General features: G+C 45.6%; 2 protein-coding genes across 31 annotated transcripts in view; both read left to right on the top strand.

Annotated features, from left to right (window-relative positions):
• Positions 1–8,610, top strand: part of SMCO4 (single-pass membrane protein with coiled-coil domains 4) — a 64,872-nt gene extending 56,262 nt beyond the window's left edge. The window contains 1 exon segment of the mRNA NM_001193371.2: positions 8,083–8,610. Within this exon segment, the coding sequence (NP_001180300.1) occupies positions 8,163–8,342 (180 nt within the window). The 5' untranslated portion in view covers positions 8,083–8,162 and the 3' untranslated portion in view covers positions 8,343–8,610.
• LOC144334445 (uncharacterized) overlaps positions 1–23,928 on the top strand; it is a 176,713-nt gene that overhangs the window by 63,140 nt on the left and 89,645 nt on the right. For 8 of the 30 annotated variants that reach the window (XM_077964196.1, XM_077964199.1, XM_077964177.1 and 5 more), the window contains one exon: positions 8,071–8,850. The exons of 5 other annotated variants lie outside the window; for them this stretch is intronic. The gene's annotated coding sequence lies outside the window, so the exon portion shown is untranslated. Of the gene's footprint in view, positions 1–7,439; positions 7,534–7,858; positions 7,986–8,070; positions 8,851–23,928 lie in introns of those variants that run through there. 17 more of the 30 variants (XM_077964197.1, XM_077964204.1, XM_077964180.1 and 14 more) reach the window with 5 other exon arrangements.

The following is a 23,928-nucleotide window of genomic DNA, read 5'->3' as shown; positions in this document are numbered from 1 at the left end:
AATGTCTAGTGGTTGGATGTCTGGGCCTGGTTACTGTTCTCACGTGGGTTGTACAGTGGGATGTAATTGGCTGTGTACAGGGACTTAGCATGGACTCCAGATCTGGTCAAGCTGTTCTCGGCAGGCACCCCTTCAACAGCCTGTGACATCCTTGGCTCCCTCCATGCTGTTGACCCTGGGCAGTGTAGGGGTGGGTGGAGAGAGTTGCACTTTTCCTGGGGGGTTTAGAGCAGCGTGGCCCACACTGAAAACTCAAGCACGACGTGGTGCATCTTTTAACCCAGAACGACTGCCCAGCCGGCATGTAGCGGCACCTTCCAGGCATCAGGGTTAGCCTGATTGTAAGCAACAGACTTTACCTGCTGCCAAATGAGACACACCCGGAGGGCCTGTGTTCCTCTCACAACCCTCCCTGTGTCCTCAGCTTCCAGAGCTGACAAGCAGGAACCAGGCATGGACTCTTGATCTGTGTCCCATTGGTCCACATGCCTTGTAGGGGATAGCCTGGTGTCCCCTGCAGAAGCAGCTGCGTGGAGTGGGAGGAACATAGTTTCTGAGCCAGAAAAAGCTTGATTGGAATCCCAGCTGCACTATTGACTTTCTAACTCCCTAGGGCCTGCTCTAAGCCTCAGTTCCCTTGTCTGCAAAATGGGGATGAAGTCTGCTGTGAGGCTTGCGTGTTTGTGGAGGACTTTAGTGCAGTCGCTTGATAGGTATTGAGCAGTCAGGAAGCAGTAACTGCTGTTCTTATTTGTGGGGGCGTTGGAAGGCACTGTGGGGTCACACAAATGGGTGGACTTTGGAATCAGGTCTGAGTTCAAATCCTCATTCGGCAGGTCATTCATTAAATACTTAACGAGTACTTATTGCAGGTTTTATAGTGGAATTGAGATTGTGCTTGTTCCCAGCAGTCTTTGATGTTGGGTAACAGCATACTTTACTGAATCTCAGTTTCATCATTTAAATGGGGGTAAAAATACCAATCTTGTATGATTGTGGTGGGGATGAAATAAGTATTTATAAATGGCAGCTAGCTAGTTTATTATTACAGAATTTTCTATTCTAACTCAATGGTTAGTTGCCTAAGATGAACTGCTTGTCTTAAAATATTCCAGCTTTGATATTCAGTCCAGCAGATGTTTGTTGAGCACCTGTTATATAAAAGGCATCATGCCAGCCCAGGAGAATATTCTTACCAGCAAGGCACATTTGCAGTCCCCCAAGAAGTGGAGACGTCAGAGGCCCAGCCAGCTAGGCAGTAGCTGCCAGTCAGTGCTGCAGTAAAGGTATAAACCAAGTCCTGAGATAGATAGCACCGAGGAGGAAGCTGTTGTTTCTGCGTGGAGGAGCTGGTGAAGGCCATGTGTGATGGTTGTCTAAAGATGAGAGACTGCACAGGCAGGTGACAGTGCGAGGGAAAAGGGCATTCCAGCAGAGATGTTCCATCAGCAAAGGCGTGGAGCTGAGAGCCCACAGGGAGGCTCAGGTGTGGTGGTAATAGTGGGTCATTTGGGTGTGGTGAGGCTGGAAAGAGTGAATGGGGCTGGGCTGTGAAGGCTTAGGGAGTTCTCAGCCTTGTGGGCTGAGCCTATGATGTGGAAGGCTTACAGGAGGGCAGGGTGAGCCCCTGACTGCATGGGGCAAGCTGTCCGGTAAAAGTATAATGCCAGCTACTCATGGAATTTAAAACTTTTCTAGTAGCCACATTAAAACAGAAAAAAGAAAACAGGTGGAATCGATTTTAATAATAGATTTCATTTAACCCAGTATATTCAAAACATTATTTCAACATGTAATCAGCATAAATAACTTTTAATGAGCTATTTGGCATTCTTTCTTTTGGTACTAAGCCTTCAAAATCTTGTGTGTATTTTATACCACAGCACAGCTGAATTTGGACCACAGCCATATGGCTGATGTTCAACACATGGCCGGTGGCTGCTGCATTGGCCGCACAGGGTTAGCGGGTCTGGGGTGATGAGTTGAAAGTGATCTTCCTTGTCCTAGACCTTCCCCTGAGAGCCTGAACCAGCCTTCTCCCATCAAACCTTTAAACAGACCTGCCCAACAGCTAATTGGCAACTCAGGGAAAAGAGAAAACCTGGGGAATTTTGTCATCCATGGGTTTTATGGTGCAAAAAAAAAAAAAAAAAGTAGAATTCCCTGGTGTTTCCCAGATTCATGTACATCTCCAAGGGACAGACCTCACTGGACAGCAAGTTTCTGTGTACCATTTATTGAGCCTCTGGTATGGCCTGTTCATCCACTACATACTTCAGATAATACATTATTTCTAATTTTTCGATGTCTACAAAACAGGTTTCTCACCCATTTTACAGAGGAGGAGAGTCGGGACATGAGAGAGATTTAGTACCTTGTCCAAGATCGTTTAACCCGATGAGGCAGAGCTAAGGCACAAACCTGATTTCGAACCTGTGTTCCTACCTTTCCCTAATAGGATCTAACACTCTGTGTACATTATAATCTCCAAATCGGAGAAAAGTGCATATAAGAAGTTAGCATGTGTGCATACATGCATATCTACATACACAGAAGTAGGAAAAGATGGGAAAGTTACAATCACAGAAAAAAATTCACAAACAGTTCTGTGCTGAAGAATGCGTCCCCGCTTTCCTCCTCTCTGCCTCTGGTCTCCTGCCCACACATCCTGGGGACCATTTGGAATGTCCCCATACCGACCGGTTGCCGTGGGTGTGTGCTGGTGGGGGGTAGGGGTGTAGCAGGTGGAGTTTCATTAGAATCAGTAGAACTCAGGCGTTTGTGAAGTGTCCGTTTCCCTGGTTAGGGAAGCTAGAGGCCGTGGGGCACTGGCATTTGAGAAGCTGGAGGTTGCAGCTTCCATCCTGCCTGAGCTGCTTGCTGGGCAGAAGCCAGGCTGAGCAGGCTGAGATGTGAGCTTCATTTATTTCTCTCTGCAAGGGGCTGCTGAACCATGATGGGGGCACAAAGTGGGTGAAGGGCGGGAAGACAAGTGCGGTGCACCCAGGAAGGTGGGGACTGTCCAGGCTTCAGAGTCACAGATGTGCGTTTGACCTTTGACTCTGCCAGTCCTTTCTTTTGTGTCAGTGGCAGGGCCTTGGATTCCTCATTGTGAAACTGGAGCAGTCATTTTAGGCAGAGCTCTTTCCAGTGTAATGGACAGAGACCCTTGGAGCCAGTCAAAGTTGAAAGAGGTGTTCATCACATACAGAGACACATCGGAGTACCCTGAGGACAGAAGCCTGTGTAGAGCTGGCCTCCCAGGGGACTGGACTTCTCTTGTGGCCTCTCAGGAGTGCTCCCTCCACCCCCAGGCCTCTCTCCTGCCTGCCTTCCCTGGTGACTACATCTGTGTGATTGTCTAACTTCAGTGTCCCTTCATGTCTCTTAGATTCTTGAAGTAGAGGCCAATTGGCCCAGCTTCTCCTCTAGGCAAGCCCACATTTCAGGGCAGATGTGATTGAGCCAGCCCTGGCCCAGGAGGCTGCCCAGTGCAGCTCCTGGGCCCAGAGCCATGGTGAGGCAGTCCTCAGCCCAGAGGGAGGCAGGCAGGCATGGACAGTGTTCTGTGGTGGCCTTTTCACCCTCCAAAGGTGATTACTTCTTGATTTCTCTTCCCCGAGCCTGCCTCCCAACTTCCCAGACTTTAAGCTGAAACCTCCGATTTCATTGAAAATAAACAGAAGCCTTTAGTCCCCCAACCTCACAGTACGGAGCCACCCCCACCCCCGGTGCCATCTCCCTACCCTCCTCTTGTTGAGTTCGAAGGGTCCTTTGCCTCTCAAAGGCAGGTCTGTCCATTCGGCTTCCCGTCTTGCTCCTACACAGACCTCTTCTTTTTTCAGTGTCAGGGTTTTCTCCCATTCTATTAGATCCCTCAAACATCATTCTCTGGTTTCTCTTATTATTTAAAGAAAAACCCTTTTGGCCACACACACTCTTACCACAGAACTTTGAAGCAGTTGGCGGCCCTGGTGCTGTTTGGCGCGCTGGCATGCAGACCCGTCATCACAAGCTACCGGAAGACAGGGGGGCTTGCAGCAGAGTGTCAGCCAGCTCTGCACTGAGCACGTGCCACTGACAGTTTTTCCTTGGCCAAATGTTCCCGAGCAAGGAAGCAGTGTGTTCGCTTATGTTCTGGCCCAAGTGCCTCTGTCTTCTGACAGTTGACCTTCTTGACTGTCTTGGTTCCCACAATGGCACGTTCTCTTTTTCCTCACTCCTGTTCTCTGAGTACCCCCCTTGCTCTTCCCCTTCCTGCCCGCTCTTCCACTTCCTACCCTGTAGCTGTCAGGGTGCCTTGGGGCTCAGTCCTGGGCCCTTTCTCTGCCTTCCTTGGACATGATCTCTCTTAATCCAATAGTTGATGACTTCCAAATACAGATCCTCAGCCCAGACCCAGCTCCTGACTCATTTATCCTATTGTCTCCTTGATATTATTTCCACGACGATCTCTAAGAAGCATCCTCACACGCAGAGAGGTACCCACAGAGCACTCAATGCACTTCTTGAGCCCACCCTTCCCCAGTGCCCACTCCTCCCCATGCCCCTTCTTGCTTCTCAGGAGACAGAATCAACACCCATGCCACCCATGCGGTGGTTCAGGCTCCAGACCTTGGATTTATTCTTGTGTCCCCCTTTCCCTTATTTGCCATGTCCAGTCAGTCACTGGGGCCTGTCCCTTATACCTTCAGAACATAACTCCATCCTCCTCTTTGTCACCGCTGATCCACCCCGTGTCCAAGCCACCACCAGCCCCCCAGCCCCTAGACTGCTCCAGAGCCTCCCTTTGCGTTCCCTCACAACCCACTCCCCACTGACCAGCCAGAGGGAGCTTTTCAGCACCTGCGCCTCCCTGCTGGAAAGCCCTTCAGCGCCTGCTGCTGTTCTTGGAATAATCTTGCCATGGCCTGCAGTACCTCTGCTTCTCCCTCCCCTCCCCTCCCTGGAGTCCCCTCCTGCCCTCGCCACCTCGCCACCTCGTTCCTCTCACTCCTCGGTAAGCCATGCCCTGCCTGGCTCAGGCCACTCTGCCCTCTGCCTGGTGCTCTTCCCAGCTTTTTTCCTGGCTGGTCCCTTTTCACCAAAGGGTCTCCTCCCCAGTTGTTATCTCAGAGATGCTTTCCCTTGCTGCCCCAGGTCACAGGTGAGTGAGAGCAGAGACGCTGCTTCTCCTGAAGCCTGATGAAGTACGCAGGATTCAGATGGGCATGTTTGCCTTTTAAATCCTGACCAGACCACCCCGGCCCCAGTAGCTTGAGGCTTTTTTCCATGCCTCCAGGAACTTCTGAATGCATCTTAGAAATGTTGAGGACTGGTCATCGTGGAGGCTGGGGCCTTTGAATGTCAGCTGCACTTATGGGGGCGGATGCAGACAGCAGCTTGAAGTGCAGGAGGGAAGTCAGGCCCAGCACTGCTAGCCAGACAGCCAGGGCTCGGCTAGCCCCAGGCCCGGGGTGCCACCTGCCAGTCCTGTGAGGAATTTGGGAGAGACAGCAGCGGGCTCTGACAGGCCATTATCTTCACAAGGAAATGGCCATGAATCAGAGTGCTGCTGATGGCTTGTTTCATTTTAAATAATTTTTTTGAGGCCATATCAGAGGGAATGGGCTGCCGTTTGCAGCTTTGAACAGGAATGCTGTCCATTGCTGTTAGAAGCCATGGGATATTTACAAACTGGGTGACTGTTGGCGTTTTTCCTCTTTGCTCCTTGGTTTCCTCCCTTCCGTGGTGGGGATAATAAATGCTGTCTGTCTGACACAGGGCCGTTGGGGTGCGTTCCAGGTGTTGGTATGTCGGCTAGCATGAATTCAGCGCCCGCTCTGTGCCGAGCCCTGAGTTATACAGCTTCCTATTCCATCCTCACCACGGTCCCGCGAAGGTGGGCACCACTCAAGGCTGCAGTCTGGCTTAGAGGAGCTCAGTGCACCCATCCCTGGGCCGCCCACGGGTATGGGTGGAGATGTCTCAGCCCACCTGTACCGCGTCCCTGTGGGTGGGCAGAGCTCTGCGTACAGATGCATTTGCTTTCCAGATTCTCACAGTCATCCTTTAAAACAAGCTGTTCTCATTGTTCAGATGATGGCATGGAGGCCTAGTGGAGTTAAGTGACTTGCTCAAAGCCATTTAGCCTGTAAGTGATACGTCCTGGATTTGAAGGCAAGTCAGTCTGGAAGTCCTTTGGAAGACCTGAAAGGAGAATTGGTAAAGCCAGGGGTTCCTGTACCTTTCAGGCCTTAAGAAAGTAATAGTAGGTTTTTTGTTTTTGTTTTTGTTTTTTGTTTTTTGTTTTTGTTTTTTTCCCTCTCTCTGTTCCCAATTTCATGAAGGAAATTATACATTTGCCCAAATGGCACTTCCGTTAATATTTCCTGAACCTTAATGTTTGCTCTTGACTGGCATTATGCCATCCTAGCACAATAATATTTGTCATCTCATACCTTAGGAAACTCTGCCTGATTTTGAATGATACAACAAAGGTTTTGGGATCTAAATGGAATGAGAGGAATGGTAAGAGATTAAGGATCCCTCATAAAAAAAAAAACCAGGATGGTATCAATAAGACCTTTCCCAACTCTGAGTCCACATTCTGCCACCTCGGTCACTTAGATGGAGATGTCATCTTCCTCCTCAAGATGATGACAGGCCACCCACTACCCTGGGACAAAACAGGGCAGACAATATAGAGCATAGGTCCCTCTGCTAGAGAACATTGGTGTACAGCGCTCTTCTGCTTCCAAGAACCCCTCACTCCGTGCTACTCGCCCAGGATATTGTAATGGACATCTGCCTTTGATATATCCCTGCCTGATTCCTAACCCCACTCCTTCACTGTGTTTGGAAAGTACTCTTCCCGCTGTACAAATTGGAAGGCTAGGCTGTGGGCGTATGGACCTGGGCTTGTCTAGTCACACATGCATGAGAGCTGGTGATGCAGAAAGCTGGGGGGTGGGGAGTTCATCTGGAGACTGTGCCAGCAGCCACATCTAGTTTTTGGGGGTGGTCATGGTGGCTCGGCACCTCCTGCTCCAGTGCCCGTGTCCAGTGCTGACAGGTGGTGATGCAGGCTCTGGCATCCTCACACTGGGAGTGTGAGTTGGGATCCACTTATAGCAGCACAGCATAATGTCCTGCCCATTTTCTGAGCCTGGTTCTTTGGCTTTTCTGGGAATCAATGAGATGCCAAAGGCCTTTAAGTAAACTCCTCAATTTAAATCAGCCAAAGTCTTTTTCATCTGCTTAAAGCTAAGAAGCTGACTTTTATAGAGATGTTCCTCTGTAGTTAGCCAAACATTTGTATTCATTCCTCAGGCCCCTGAAAGTTCTACTTCACCTGTTAGGACCCTCCACGGGCCACAGAATTCACAGGAGAATCCCAGGTTTAGTGGGTGGCAGGACTGTGGGCTCAGCCATCTCCCTTCATTATTATTGTGACCCAGGTTTCCATCATGCCTCCCAGACTGTGACCTCTGTGGGGACACAACTGAGTCCTTCATCTCTATCCTCAGCTCCTTGAGCAATGCTTGGCACACGGTAGGTGCTCGGGAAGGTTTGAATGAATGGGCCAAGGAACCAACAAAGAGATGAGAGAAGTTGGTGCCTGTGGGCTCTCTGCAGCCTTAATGAGTCTGGCCTGGCTTGGGCAGGAAGGGGGCCACGTGCCTGGAGACTGCAGACTGCCTGCAGTTCCATGCTGGAGATGGGCTGGGGAGATCATGGAACTTAGAGCAGGAAAGCAAGTAGCTAGAGCCATGAAAGGGACAGCCACTTCTCTGAGTGGAGGCAGCGTAGTTGGTACTTCCCGATCCTTTCACCTCATGGCACGTACAGAACACAGTATTATTTGTCTGGTACCCAGGTGTTTGTCCAGCTGGTGCTGGAGCAAAGGCCCCTCTCACAGCACACCGGTGACCCAGTGCCCACTGCTTAGAGCGCTGACCCCAAGGGAACTTAGAGACCCGTGTGGCCTCTTAGCCCTTTGTCATGTAAGTTGCAGATGTTTTTCCTAGTTGTGTATTTGCCTTTATGATTTATTTTTTCTTCCACTTGGTTTATTCTTGACCATCACAGTTCTTTCTACAGGAGGTTCCAGCCTTGACAGGAAGAGTGTGGCCCTTCCTGGAATCCCTCTGGACACACCCTCCTAGCTTCCTCTAGGAAAGATGCGGCAGCTCAAAGGGAAGCCCAAGAAGGAGACCTCCAAGGACAAGAAGGAGCGGAAGCAAGCCATGCAGGAGGCCCGGCAGCAGATCACCACAGTGGTGCTGCCCACGCTGGCCGTGGTCGTGCTCTTGATCGTGGTGTTTGTGTACGTGGCCACGCGCCCCACCATCACCGAGTGAGCCCCGCAGCCAGCTGCGGACCCCATCGGCAGGGAGAGGAGGCGCGGGAGGGGGACGCAAACAAAAAATGGCTTTCATATTCAGAGATGTTCATGTTGCTGAGCTGTAAGCTGGAGCACCCTGTCTTCTCTGGTCTTTGACTTGATTAAAGTATCTCCGCTTTTCTTGGGAGGGAATAGGGGATGTTTTATCAGTGAATGTGCCATACACCTTATGGTCCACTTCATGTGCCTTTCAGACTTCAAAGCGCGCGCGCGCGTGTGTGTGTTTCTTTTTCTCTCCTAAAAATCAATAAGTAGCTCCACCTGAAGAGGTGCGGAACCTCTGGGTTGGGAAGCAGCTGGAATCCGCACTCACCTCATTCCCATTGTTTGGATCATGCCTCTTTCCAACACGTGTCACAATCTCCAAAGGGACTGTATTTCTTCTCTGTGCTTAATGTGATTTGAAATATGTTGAATCAAAGTGAAATATTTATTTTTTGAATAAAGGAGATAATAGCCTTAAACTGGATGCTTATCATGTTTTGCCAGTTGCTGTCTGTGAGTCTCCCTCTGCCCAGGGGTCTGCCCCTCTTCCCTCCCCTTCCCTTTCTCCTGTGGCTCTCTCCACCTTCCCCAGCACTCCCTCTGCTCATCATTTCTGAGTAAAATTATGCTTTTTGACTGACAATTTTAAGATGGAGAGGGACAGAAAGGGTGCATTAATTGGCTTGCTTTAGAAAGTGAGAGTTCTAATTAGACTGTGACCACAGATGCTTTTTACACCAGTTAGGTTTTCCTACTTTAACTTGGTATGTTTGTGCAAACAGCAATGCAGAGTGGTCCTGGAAGTAAAGGTCAGGCTTGGTTTTGTTCTTATCTGAAAGGATGCAAATTGTTGGCATTCCAGCTGAGTTTTCAATGCAAATTGGCTGGAATGGTTGCCTCATTTTATTCTAACAGCACTGCTCATGCGGTCCCGGTTCCTGATGGAGCAGCCTCTCTTTGGAAGTCAGATTCATGGTGACTGTTCTGAGGATTTCTGTTCTCCTGTCATTGCTGATTATGGAGATTTGTGGGGAGAGAAGCGCTTTTCCTAATCCCCGTGGCTGTGCGACTCGCTCATTGATGGCAGAGGCTGTTAGTGGAGATTTGGGGCCTCTTGGAGTGAGTCTCTCAGGAAGATGAAGCAGCTATTGAAAGGAAGGACTTCCCTGGCTGATGCCTGGAGAGCCTGGACTCGGCAGGCCGACAGAGCTCTGCGGCCCTACTCTGTCAGCTGGTCTCAGAGAGACCCGGTGCCTCCTCATACTTACTTAAGGGCCAATGGCCCTGGAAAGAGATTCGCTAAAATACTTAACAAATTCAGAGGCCGCTAGCATCACGTTCCTCTGAGGTTTCTGTTTTCCTCCCCTTTATTTGGTTCTGTTACAAACTTCAATGCTTGCTGGTCTGAGAAAGACTGCAGGCCACTGTCCCAAGGACTTTCTCATTCAGGGGCTGGAGGGAGGGGGAAGGCATCTGCAGCCATCCCTGCTCCTCACAGTGGCCGCCGTGCGGCTGGTGAGTCCCCTTCCAGGGGGGCAGATGCTGTGAGGATGGAGCAAGGACAGCCCATTCTCTCCAGCAGAAAGACCACAGTCTGCATGTCTTGCAATTACCTGATCGGCATTTAGTTCTCAGTCTGCCACTCAGAATTGTATATTACTTAATCCCACTGAACCTCAGTTTCTCCGTCCGTAAAGAACTGGTAAAGTCACTTTTAGGAAGGTAAACTCTCTAGTAGAAAATGTGGCTTTTAGAACAAACCTGGGTTTTGGTGCAGATTTTGCTGCTGAAATTCCTCTGAATCCACTTAGAGGTTATCTTGCCTCATAGGAGTGTGGGGAGGGTTAAGTTGAAATAGTGTATTTGTAAAGCCAAGTCTAGTGCCTGGGGCTTAGTTACTCATAGTTACTGTGTAAACAATAGTAGCTTGATATTTTACATGTATTTATTTCTCACACAGCCTCATGAGGTAGGTACGATTATTACTCAATCTTACACAGGAGGAAGCTGAGGCAGGCCAGGGAACCTGTCCATGTCACACAGCTAGTGAGTGGAGGAGCTCTGGTTTGTTTATTCTTAAGCTTGTGTTACAGTGCGTTTTAGACATACGCAAAACTAGATGCAGCATGCCTTAGGTCCCTGTTGACCATTCTTCAGCAAACCCCACTACCTGGCTGCTCCTGCCCGTCCATCTGCTCTGCCCCCACATCCAGACACCCTCATGCACACATACCTTAGACTGTTTGGGGCAAAACAGGAGATGGGATTTTAAACCCAGGCAGCCTGGCTCCAGAGTCTATGCTCTTCTTCATCATTAAAATCTGTTGCCTTTCAGTAAATTATTTTTCTACTCCCTGGTCTAAAGAAACCTTGCCTGCCCAGGGTATTTGAACAGCCCTCACCTGGTCATGGTGAACAGCCTTTGATGCCATCTTTAGACAAATGGGCTGTCAGTTTGGCCTGCCTTATGGGCACTAACTCCACCCAGCCTCTGGTCTGTTGCTCAGCGAAAGAGGAGCTTCACCTGGTAGCGATAAGTGAAATAATCTTTTCCATGGGCTCCTTACTTAAAACATTTCAGTGTTCTTGCTTAGGAAATTTTGTGTATGATGTGAAAAGAATATAATCTTGGGGAAACGGACATATCTGAATTCTACCTCTGCCATTTTCTAGCTGAATGACCTTACTCAGGGCCCATGACCTGCACCCACTTGCCCCACGTCTGTGAAGTAAGGTTTAATTTCTAGGGGATGTTGGCAGGATATATTGAAATATGAAAATGGCATACTTTGTGCCTAGTACATTATGGAGGCCCCATAAATGGCCATTCCCTTTTCATCAGTGTGTTCAAAAACTCAGAATATAAATGAAGGCCTGCTCCCCAAGGCTCTACTGGCCAAACAGACATGGCACACACAGTGTGATAGATCCTTTAGGTGCTTGTGGCTCTATCTTCACCACTGTTTTCCTCTTTATTGTCCATCAGGAGGCCTAATTGGTTTGAACTGGACCTTCAGAAGGCAGCTACTAGACAGGCTTGGTGAAGGCAGGCTGAAAATGGACCTTTAAAAGATAAACATTTTGATGTTAGTCACCTGGCAGGGACCAGATGCCAATTTACTGTGGACTTGCTTGGTGGAAGTTTAACAATTCTCAGGGGAAATAGTGCTCTCGTATGGGTGTACTTGGTAATGATTTGAGACACCAGCTTCCAAATTATTTCCAGCTATTCAATGGCTTCAAGGCAATACTGAATTATTTATTAGAAGTTTCACAGAAAGTCATACTGGGGTTTCAGCAGTAGAATCTAGCACTCTTGGCTTTCAGAGTCCTCATTACCAAGCCTAATGTTTCTTGAAGAGCATATTCTGAAAGAAAATTTGAGTTGGAAACAAGAATAGAAACCATTGTCATTGGTTTAAAAGGTGTCATTTGATGTATTTTTTTTTAAGTCCCGATACCAAGATGTGTTTGCGTATACATTTTCTGGCTAATGAAAATCTTGGTGATTATGGAGGGTATGAGACTGAGAGAAGAAGGATCTGGACCCAGTCTGCTACTCCGTGTGACACTGGCCAGGCACCTCATGTAGGTATGTTGGACCATACAATCTCATGAGAGCTCTTATATCCCAGAGCTTCTGTGAACATACAGTTAACAAAATACCTATGTGAATGAATAGATTTACTTGGAGCTCAGAGAACCAATGGCACCACGTGTAAGAGGTCTGAGGATAGAAGCTACAAGGTAGCCTGTGTATCTTCTTGTGATCTTCCCAGATCTCTATAAATGCAGTGGTTGCTACCAACTGGTCATGAGTCTGAACTTGTAAAGGTTAAGTTCAGTTTGATTGGTCCTGAGGCCACCATCTATTAAGTTTTCCTGGTCAGTTCAAGGACAGAGCAAGTATGCACCCATCCATCCTTCATGTGTCCTTCATGAGGTAAGATAGGGAACCTGCAGCCAGGCTCGTCTGTGAACTGGAGATGGTTAAGACACTGCTGTAGGTTGCTAGGAAAATTCAAGAGATGATTGCCCTTCCCTCTTCCCCAAAAGGGTCTCACACCGTTCATTACTTTTCAGAGGTAGAAAAATAAGGAAATCTTTTGAAATTATGGCTCTGAGGTTTTTTGTTTGTTTGTTTGTTTTTTGTTTTGTTTTGTTTTTTTTTTTGGGAAGTCTACCATCACATTCCCTATATCTCTGCCTTGAATATATCCCATACAGAATATTTTTCAAAGATGTCTGCCTTTGAATGTATTTGAAACTAATTCTGTGTTCTGCACAATATTTCCCAGACTTTTGCTTAAACATTAGAAATGAGATACAGAATTTTGGGATCAGGAAGATGAATGAATAGCCTCCTCTAAATCTTTTGAGAGTATCTGTATTAGAATTGCAGAAGGGTTTGTACATCCTCTGGATCCGTGTCCCCTTTCCTCCGTGCTTGAAATAGCAGGCAGAGCAACTGTGCACGTATGGTTTGCCTCTACCTGGCAAAACTCTTACTGTCAGGCCTAACTTTTTCTTACGAATCTTAATGCAGTTCAGTAGGCAGTCCTCTTCTGAGTATTTTCTCATTACAAGGCAAATGTCCCTGACTTCAGTGTATTTCAGTCTTGTCATGTGTATTATCTCCCTGCCTGCCAGTTCTTTGGAAAGGAGCCAGTCTTTTCAAAAAGCTTTTATTCCCTTGAACTGTTAACAACTTAAGGAATGTGGAACTGAGAGAGGATTTGGATGCTCAGCAATGTCATGGTTAAGGGTCTTCTCCTTCCCTTGTGTTCACTTTCCCATTGTTTCATAAAAGTTGTCTGCTTTTGAACTTTCCCACAAGGAAACTTTCATCCAACCTTTGAATATTCCCTTCCAACTGAAATAGGCACAACTGGTCACACGGGGATCACCCAGCTTTTTCAGAAACCATATTAAGTCATTTGGGATCAGGCTTAACCTCAAAGGCACTGACAAGTTTGGGTTGGAAAAAATTAAGAAAGCCCATTATGAACTCTTTTTTCAGACTCCTCCACCTTGAAATTTCTCTGTCTCCACCTGATTCTGTCAAAGGTCTACCCATCTGTTGCATCCACCCCAATTCTCCAGAGACATTGAAATTTTCCTATCTCACACAGTCCTCCCAGATTAGATTTTAAAAGACATATTTAAAGCAAAAATGTACAAAACGTTGAAGGAAAAAAGGAAAAAGGAAGGTAAATATGAACAAAACCTATGGCAACAGTTTTAACATCAGCAAAAGAAATATAAGGTGAACATGCCATGAGGGACAAAGGATGACATATACTAGTACTCTGATAAAAGATTATGAATGTGTAAATATAGCTTCAAAATATATAAAGCAAGCGACTATTGACAGGACCATGAGAAGAAATACATCACAATTTTAGTTGTTTGTAAGGTAGCACTTTTAGAATTTGATAGATCAAGCAGATGAAAGGAGCACATATATAGAAGATTTGAATAATAACATTAATAAGCTTGATATGGTATATAAAACTAGATCCTTTTACTCAATGGAGAATTTAATTTTTTAAGAGTGCACATGAAAAACGTTAATAAAAATTCGCTTGGTTTTCAATTTTGGTGGAAAATAACCCACAGATTCAAGAAATTCAACAAACTGTAAGTAGGGTAAACAAAGAAAACCACGCCTAGGCATGTCAGAGTCAAATTACTAAAAACCAAAAATAAATAGTGGTGGGCATAGAAATCTAGCCTCAACCTTCTCTACCATTTAGCACTTGAAAAGCAATGCCTACAAAGTTCTCAGGGAGAAAAAGACCAACCCAAGAGCTCTTTTTATGTTTCCTTTGTATAATATGTTGCTCATTTAACAACTATTTTCAGTGTAATGACTATGTGTAATGACTTGGTACTGGGAGATACATCAGTGAGAAAAATATAAAATATTCCTGTCTTTATTAAATAGAGTACATTCTAGCAGGGGAACACATCAAACTAACATGTATAACTGCAATACATAAGCATTTCTAAACATGGAAGAATTAGGGACTATTTCTCCTGAGTATTTTATGAAGAAACCATAAGAGGATAGTGTCCAAACAAGAGAAATGGAGAAGCTACAGGAAAATAACTTCCTATAGGATTATGATAAAATTAACTGTGCAAACTATGGTTTCAGAAATGTTATAACAAGTTGGAAGGGAGAAGATATGAGGTGGCATAAGTATTCTTTCTTGCTCTTTTAATGTTAGGACTTGAAATTATTTAAAGCTGATAATATACTTTGAAGTGTAAGGGTAAGTACTGAAAGAATAAATAGAAATAATATAACCAGCTTATTTGGTGGAGGAGCAGTATGAAGTGAAGCACACTATTATTTTATTGTTGCTTATGTATGGTGTCAGTAGATAGAAATTAAGGAAATAGAGGATTAACGAATAAAGGTGCTAGACGAAAACATGGGGGAGAACTCCGTATCACTGGTCTGGGCGATGATTTTTTTGGATATGAACCCAAAAGCACAGACAACGAAGGCAAAAATGGACAAATGGGATTACCTCGAATGAAAAAGCTTCTGACCCAAGGAAACAATCAACAGAGTGAAGAGACATCCTACAGAATGGTTAAAAAAAAAAGTGCAAACTATACATTTGATAGGGGGTTAATATCCGAAATATATACGGGGAGATGGTTAATGGGTACCCCCCCAAAATGGAATGAATAAGATGTGGTATTTGATAGCACAGTAGGGTGACTATAGTCAATAATGTATATTAAAATAATGAATATAGTTGGATTGTAACTCAAAGGATAAATGCTTGAGGGGGAATGGATACCCCATTCTCCATGATGTGCTTATTTGACATTGCATGCCTGTATCAAAACATCTCATGCACCCCTTAAATATATACACCTATATACTCATATAAATTTTAAAACCCCAAATATATATAAATATATATGGAACTCAATAGTAAGAAAACATTAGAAAATGAGCAAAAGACCTGAATAGACATTCTCAAAAGACATACATATGGGCAACTGGTATATGAAAAAATATTCAACCTCACTAATCAGGGAAATGCAAATTAAAATAATATCACCCTTATACCTGTTAGAATGGCTATTATCCAAAGGACAAAAAAATAAGTGTTGGAGAGGATGTGAAGAATGGAACACTTGCACACTGCTTGTGGGAATGTAAATTAGTGCAGCCATTATGGAAAATATGGAGGTTCTCCAAGACATTAAAAGTAGAACTACCATGTGATCTACCAATCCCACTACTGGGTACATAGTTAAAGGAAATGAAGTAAGTATGTCAAAGAGATATCTGTACTGTTATATTCACTGCAGCACTATTCACAATAGCCAAGATATAGAAACAACCTAAGTGTCCATCAGGGGATAAATGGATAAAGAAAGAGGTATATACGCAATGGAATACTGTTCAGCCTTTAAAAAGATGGAATTTCTGTCATCTGTGACAATATGGATGAACCTGGGAGGGTTTATGTTAAATGAAATAAGCCAGGCACAGAAAGATAAATACTGCATGATCTCACTTATATGTGTAATCTGAAAAGGTTGAACTCATGGAAGAGTTGCAGGGGCTGACGGAAGGGGGTTTGAGAGCTTTTGGTCAACAATACAAAATTTCAGGAGGAATAAGTTCAGGAAATCATTTAATACAGCATGGTGACTACAGTTAATGCATTCTTGAAAATTACTAAGAGTAGATTTTAAGTATTCTCATCACAAAATGACAACTATGTGAGGTAATGTGTATGTTAATTAGCGCCATTTAGCCATTCCACAATGTATACATATTTCAAAACAACATATACATGATTATGCACAATTTTTATCAATTTAAAAAGCTAAAAACCAACATTCTGGAGAGGCCATGGAGAAATGGGAATGCTTCTCTGCTGTTGGTGAAGGAATGTAAATTAATTCAGCCACCGTGGAAAGCAGTTAGGAGATTTCTCAAAGAATTTAAAACAGAGTTACCATTTGACCCACCATCCCATTACTGGGTATATGCCCAAAGGAAAATAGACCATTATATCAAAAAGACACACGCACGCATGTTCATTGCCATGCTGTTCTCAATAGCAAAGATGGGAAATCAACTTAGATGCCCATCAGTGTGAACTGGATAAAGAAAATGTGGTACATGGAATACTATGCAGCCTAAAGAATGAAATAATGTCTTTTGTAGCAACATTGATGGAGCTGGAGGACATAATCCTAACTGATACAGGAAGAGAAAACCAGACACCCCATGTTGTCACTTATAAGTGACAGCTAAACATTGAGCACCCATGGACGTAAAACTTAGGAACAATAGATACTGGTGGGCTACTAGAGGGGGGAAGGAGGGAGAGGTGTGTAGGTTGAAAAACTTACTACGTACTGTGCTCACTACCTGGGTGCAATATACCCATGTAACAAACCTGCATAGGTACTCACTATCTAAAATAAAAGCTGAAATTAAAAGGAAAAATCAGGAAATTATATGAAATATATAATGATCATTTGAAAAACAAATGAAAAACCTTTCCTGACAAAAAACAAGAGAAAAAAAATAACAAAGTAGCCATTAGTGAGAGACAGGACTAGCTGGATTTCCTAAGCCGACTAAGAATCCCTAAGCCTAGCTGGGAAGGTGACCGCTTCCACCTTTAAACAGGTAGTTTAAAGGGCTTGCAACTTAGCTCACACACGACCAGATAGTAAGGAGAGCTCACTAAAATGCTAATTAGGCAACAACAGGAAGTAAAGAAATAGCCAATCATATGTTGCCTGAGAGCACAGTGGGAGGGACAATGATCGGGATATAAACCCAGGCATTCAAGCCGGCAACAACAACCTTTGGGTCCTTTCCCTTTGTATGGGAGCAGTGTTTTCACTCTATGTCACTCTGTTAAACCTTGCAACTGCACTCTTCTGGTCTGTGTTTGTTACCGCTCGAGCTGAGCTTTCGCTCGCCATCCACCACTGGTGGTCTGCTCCTGATCCAGTGAGGCGCCCATTGCTGCTCCTGATCGGGCTAAAGGCTTGCTCTCGTTCCTGCATGGCTAAATGCCTGGGTTCATCCTAATTGAGCTAAACACTAGTCTCTGGGTTCCACGGTTTTCTTCCGTGACCCACGACTTCTGTTAGAGCTATAACACTCACCGCATGGCCCAAGATTCCATTCCTTGGAATCCGTGAGGCCAAGAAACCCAGGTCAGAGAACACGAGGCTTGCCACCATCTTGGAAGTGGCCTGCCGCCATTTTGGAAGCAGCCCACCACCATCTTGGGAGCTCTGGGAGCAAGGACCCGCTGGTAACATTTTGGTGGCCACGAAAGGACCTTCAAAGTGGTGAGTAATATTGGACCACTTTCGCTTGCTATTCTGTCCTATCCTTCCTTGGAAAGTGGAGGAAAATACCGGGCACCTGTCAGCCAGTTAAAAATAATTAGCGTGGCCGCCAGACTTAAGACTCAGGTGTGAGGCTATCTGGGGAAGGGCTTTCTAACCCCCAACCCTCTGGGTTGGACACATTGGTCTTCCTGGAGCCAGCTTCCACTTTCAGTTTTCTTGGGGAAGCTGAGGGCCGACTAGTAGCAGAAAGCTGTTGTCCCGAACTCCCAGCAGTAGCCGGTTGAGATCATGTCACAGCCAGAAGTTTCTACTCAACAGTCAACCATGCGTGCACCTCTACCTTTCCTTCTGACCCATACCTCCTGGGTCCGGACTACAACTTTCTTGAAAGTGTAGCCCCAAAATTCTCCTTGCCTCTGAATCTACTTCCTCTGATCCCTGCCTCCTAGGTACTCATGGTTCAGACTTTCATTTCCTTTAGCAAGTTATATCTCCAAAGGGATCTAAGGAAGCTCTAGGATGCATCCTTAGACATCTAGGCTATAAACCCAGGGAGTCTTATCCCTGATATCCCTCCCGATTTAGGTATAAAGCTCTCGACATGGGCAGTTATGTGGGACCCATTACCCACCACCCTTGCTAGGGCCCCAAGTTTGTAATGGCTAAGAGAGAGAGATGGGGGGAGAGAGAGAGAGAGAGAAACAGGAAGTCAAAGAGAAAAAGAAAAAGATGGAAATAGTTAAAAAAAAAAAGTGTGCCCTATTCCTTTAAAAGCCATGGTAAATTTAAAACCTGTAATTGATAATTGAAGGTCTTGTCTGTGACCCTATAACACTCCAATGCCACTTTGTTGTCAGTGTAAATAAGGGTGTAGCCCTAAAGCACTGAGGCCACTGACAACCTGTAGCTTTCCTATCAAAAATCCTTAACCCAGTAACCCAAGGATGGGCCAAATGCATTCAGTCAGTAGTGGCAACTGCTTTGCTAAAAGTAGAAAAATAACTTTTAGAGGAAAGTTTGTTGTGAGCACACCTCACCAGTTCAGAATTATTCTAAGTCAAAAAAGCAAAAAGGTAGCTTACTAACTCAAAAATCTTAAAGTGTGGGGCTATTCTGTTAGGAAAGGGTAATGTACCTCCAACCACTGATAATTCCCTTAACCCAGCAGATTTCTCAACAGGGAATTTAAATCTTAATTACCATACAAAGGTCCGACCAGACCTAGGAGGAAGTCCCTTCAGGACAGGAAAATAGATGGTTCCTCCTAGGTGATTGAGGAAGAAACCACAATGGGTATTCAGTAATTGGTAAGGAGACTCTTGTGGAAGCAGAGTTAGAAAAATTGCCTAATAATTGGTCTCCTCAAACATGCGAGCTGTTTGCACTCAGCCAGGCCTTAAAGTACTTATAGAATCAAAACACTGTCTCAGTCATGACTGCAAAGGTTCACTACATGCTCTCTGAAATGAATTTGCATAAGAACTGTTGTTTATGCGAATGCATCTTGATGGGGCAGCTGGGTTGTTATGAAATACTCAGGAACCCAGCCCAGGTCTAGGACTCACCCCTGAGCGCAAAGGCAATGTTGGGCACGCTGATAAAAGACCGCTAGAATCCAGCAGCCCGGACCCCTTTCTTTGTGGTCAAGAGAGGCGGGAAAACAGGTGCAGGACTGCTACATCGGTGAGCGTAACTAATCCGATAAGCAGAGGTCCATGGGTGGTTACACACCCTCAAAAGGAATAAGCGTTAGGACCATAGAGGATGCTCTAGGACTGATGCTCATTGGAAAATGACTAGGGGCGCTGGCATCCCTATGTTATTTTTTCGGATGGGAAATGTTCCCCGCCGAAGGCAAAAACGCCCCTAAGATGTATTCTGGAGGATTAGGACCAATATGACCTTCAGGTGCCAAGAAAGAAAAGACATATTCTTCTGCAGTACCACCTGGCCACAATATCTTCCTCAAGGGGGAGAAACCTGGCTTCTTGAGGGAAGTATAAATTGTAACACCATCTTACAGCTAGACCTCTTTGTAGAGAAGAAGGCAAATGTAGTGAAGTGCCATATGTACAAACTTTCTTTTCATTAAGAGATAACTCACAGTTACGTAAAAAGTGTGATTTATGCCCTACAGGAAACCCTCAGTCTACCTCCCTACCCCAGTGTCCCCCTGACTCCTTCCCCAACTAATAAGGACCCCCCCTTCAACCCAAACCGTCCAAAAGGAGATAGAAAAAGGGGTAAACAATGAACCAAAGAGTGCCAATATTCCCCAATTATGCCCCCTCCAAGCGGTGGGAGGAGGGGAATTCGGCCCAGCCAGAGTGCATGTACCTTTTTCTCTCTCAGACTTAAAGCAAATTAAAATAGACCTAGGTAAATTCTCAGATAACCCTGATGGCTATGCTGATGTTTCACAAGGGTTAGGACAATCCTTTGATCTGACATGGAGAGATCTAATGTTACTGCTAAATCAGACACTAACCCCAAATGAGAGAAGTGCCACCATAACTGCGCCCCGAGAGTTTGGCGATCTCTGGTATCTCAGGTCAATGATAGAATGACAAGAGAGGAAAGAGAACGATTCCCTACAGGCCAGAAGGCAGTTCCCAGCGTAGACCCTCACTGGGACACAGAATCAGAACATGGAGATTGGTGCCACAGACATTTGCTAATTTGCGTGCTAGAAGGACTAAGGAAAACTAGGAAGAAGCCTATGAATTATTCAGTGATGTCCACTATAACACAGGGAAGGGAAGAAAATCCTACTGCCTTTCTGGAGAGACTAAGGGAGGCAGCGAGGAAGCATACCTCTCTGTCACCTGACTCTATTGAAGGCCAACTAATCTCAAAGGATAAGTTTATTACTCAGTCAGCTGCAGACATTAGAAAAAAACTTCAAAAGTCCACCTTAGGCCCGGAGCAAAACTTAGAAACCCTATTGAACTTGGCAACCTCGTTTTTTAATAATAGAGATCAGGAGGAGCAGGCAGAACGGGACAAATGGGATTAAAAAAGGGCCACCGCTTTAGTCATGGCCCTCAGGCAAGCAGACTTTGGAGGCTCTGGAAAAGGGAAAAGTTGGGCAAATCGAATGCCTAATAGGGCTTGCTTCCAGTGCTGTCTACAAGGACACTTTGAAAAAGATTGTCCAAGTAGAAGTAAGCTGCCCCCTTGTCCATGCCCCTTATGTCAAGGGAATCACTGGAAGGCCTACAGCCCCAGGGGATGAAGGTCCGCTGAATCAGAAGCCACTAACCAGATGATCCAGCAGCAGGAATGAGGGTGCCCGGGGCAAGCGCCAGCCCATGCCATCACTCTCACAGAGCCCCAGGTATGCTTGACCATTGAAGGCCAGGAGGTTAACTGTCTCCTGGACACTAGCACAGCCTTCTCAGTCTTACTCTTCTGTCCGGGACAACTGTCTTCCAAGGGGTTCACTATCCAAGGGGTCCTAGGACAGCCAGTCACTAGATACTTCTCCCAGCCACTAAGTTGTGGAGCTTTTACTCTTTTCACATGCCTTTCTAATTATACCTGAAAGCCCCACTCCCTTGTTAGGGAGAGACATTCTAGCAAAAGCAGGGGCCATTATACATCTGAACATAGGAGAAGGAACACCCATTTGTTATCCTGTGCTTGAGGAAGGAATTAATCCTGAAGTCTGGGCAACAGAAGGACATGGGCAACAGAAGGACAATATGGACGAGCAAAGGGTGCCCATCCTGTTCAAGTTAAACTAAAGGATTCTGCCTCCTTTCCCTACCAAAGGCAGTACCCCCTTAGACCCAAGGCCCAACAAGGACTCCAAAAGATTGTTAAGGACCTAAAAGCCCAAGGCCTAGTAAAACCATGCAATAGCCCCTCCAATACTCCAAATTTAGGAATACATAAACCCAACAGAGAGTGGAGGTTAGCTCAAGAGCTCAGGATTATCAATGAGGTTGTTGTTCCTCTATACCCAGCTGTACCTAACCCTTATACTCTGCTTTCCCAAATACAGAGGAAGCAGAGTGGTTTACAGTCCTGGACCTTAAGGATGCCTTTTTCTGCATCCCTGTATATCCTGACTCTCAATTCTTGTTTGCTTTTGAAGATCCTACAAACCCAACGTCTCAACTCACCTGATCTGTTTTACCCCAAGCGTTCAGGGATAGCCCCCATCTATTTGGCCAGGCATTAGCCCAAGATTTGGGCCAATTCTCATACCTCGACACTCTTGTCCTTTGGTACATGGATGATTTACTTTTAGCCGCCCATTTAGAAACCTTGCACCATCAAGCCACCCAAGGGATCTTAAATTTCCTCGCTACCTGTGACTAAAAGATTTCCAAACCAAAGGCTCAGCTCTGCTCACAGGAGGTTAAATACTTAGGGCTAAAATTATCCAAAGGCACCAGGGCCCTCAGTGAGGAATGTATCCAGCCTATACTGAATTATCCTCATCCCAAAACCCTAAAGCTACTAAGAGAGTTCCTTGGCATAACAGGTTTCTGCTGAACATGGATTCCCAGGTACGGTGAAAGAGGCAGACCATTATATACACTAATTAAGGAAACTCAGCCAATACCCGTTTAGTAAGGTGGACACCTGAAGCGGAAGTGGCTTTCCAGGCCCTAAAGAAAGCCCTCACCCAAGCCCCAGTGTTAAGCTTGCCAACGGGGCAAGACTTTTCTTTATATGTCACAGGAAAAAGCAGGAATAGCGCTAGGAGTCCTTACAAAGGTCCGAGGGATGAGCTTGCAACCCGTGGCATACCTGAGTAAGGAAATTGATGTAGTGGCAAAGGGTTGGCCTCATTGTTTATGGGTAGTGGCGGCAGTAGCAGTCTTAGTATCTGAAGCAGTTAAAATAATACAGGGAAGAGATCTTACTGTGTGAACATCCATGATGTGAACGGCATACTCACTGCTAAAGGAGACTTGTGGCTGTCAGACAACAATTTACTTAAATATTAGGCTCTATTACTTGAAGGGCCGGTGCTGCGACTGTGCACTTGTGCAACTCTTAACCCAGCCACATTTCTTCCAGACAATGAAGAAAAGATAGAACATAACTGTCAACAAGTAATTGCTCAAACCTACACCGCTCAAGGGGACCTTTTAGAGGTTCCCTTAACTGATCCTGACCTCAACTTGTATACTGATGGAAGTTCCTTTGTAGTAAAAGGACTTTGAAAAGCAGGGTATGCAGTGGTCAGTGATAACGGAATACTTGAAAGTAATCCCTCATTCCAGGAACTAGTGCTCGGCTGAGAGAACTAATAGCCCTCACTCAGGCACTAGAATTAGGAGACGGAAAAAGGGTAAATATATATACAGACTCTAAGTATGCTTACTTAGTCCTCCATACCCATGCAGCAATATGGAGAGAAAGGGAATTCCTAACTTCCGAGGGAACACCAATCAAACATCAGGAAGCCATTAGGAGACTATTATTGTCTGTACAGAAACCTAAAGAGGTGGCAGTCGTACACGGCCAGGGCCATCAGAAAGGAAAGGAAAGGGAAATAGAAGGGAACCGCCAAACAGATATTGAAGCCCAAAGAGCCACAAGGCAGGACCCTCCATTAGAAATGCTTATAGAAGGACCCCTAGTATGGGCTAATCCCCTCTGGGAAACCAAGCCCCAGTACTCAGCAGGAGAAATAGAATGGGGAACCTCATGAGGACATAGTTTTCTCTTCTCAGGATAGCTAGCCACCAAAGAAGGAAAGATAGCTTGCCTGCAGCTAACCAATGGAAATTACTTAAAACCCTTTACCAAACCTTTCACTTAGGCATTGATAGCACCCATCAGATGGCCAAATTATTATTTACTGGACCAGGCCTTTTCAAAACTATCAAGCAGATAGTCAGGCCCTGTGAAGTGTGCCAAAGAAATAATCCCCTGCACTGCAGGCCATACATTTCAATCCCTATATCTTTAACCTCCTTGTTAAGTTTGTCTCTTCCAGAATCAAAGCTGTAAAACTACAAATTGTTCTTCAAATGGAGCCCCAGCTGCAGTCCATGACTAAGATGTACTGCAGACCCCTGGACCGGCCTGCTAGCTCATGCTCTGATGTTAATGACATCGAAGCCACCCCTCCCAAGAAAACCTCAACTGTACCACCCCTACTATGCCCAAATTCAGCAGGAAGCAGAGCAGTTGGCCAACCTCCCCAATAGCACTTGAGTTTTCCTGTTGAGATGGGG

This window comes from Macaca mulatta, chromosome 14 (assembly GCF_049350105.2).
Source record: "Macaca mulatta isolate MMU2019108-1 chromosome 14, T2T-MMU8v2.0, whole genome shotgun sequence".
Taxonomy (NCBI): Eukaryota; Metazoa; Chordata; class Mammalia; order Primates; family Cercopithecidae; genus Macaca; species Macaca mulatta.
Note: the sequence above shows the minus strand (reverse complement) of the source record. Positions and strands in the feature narration are given on the sequence as shown.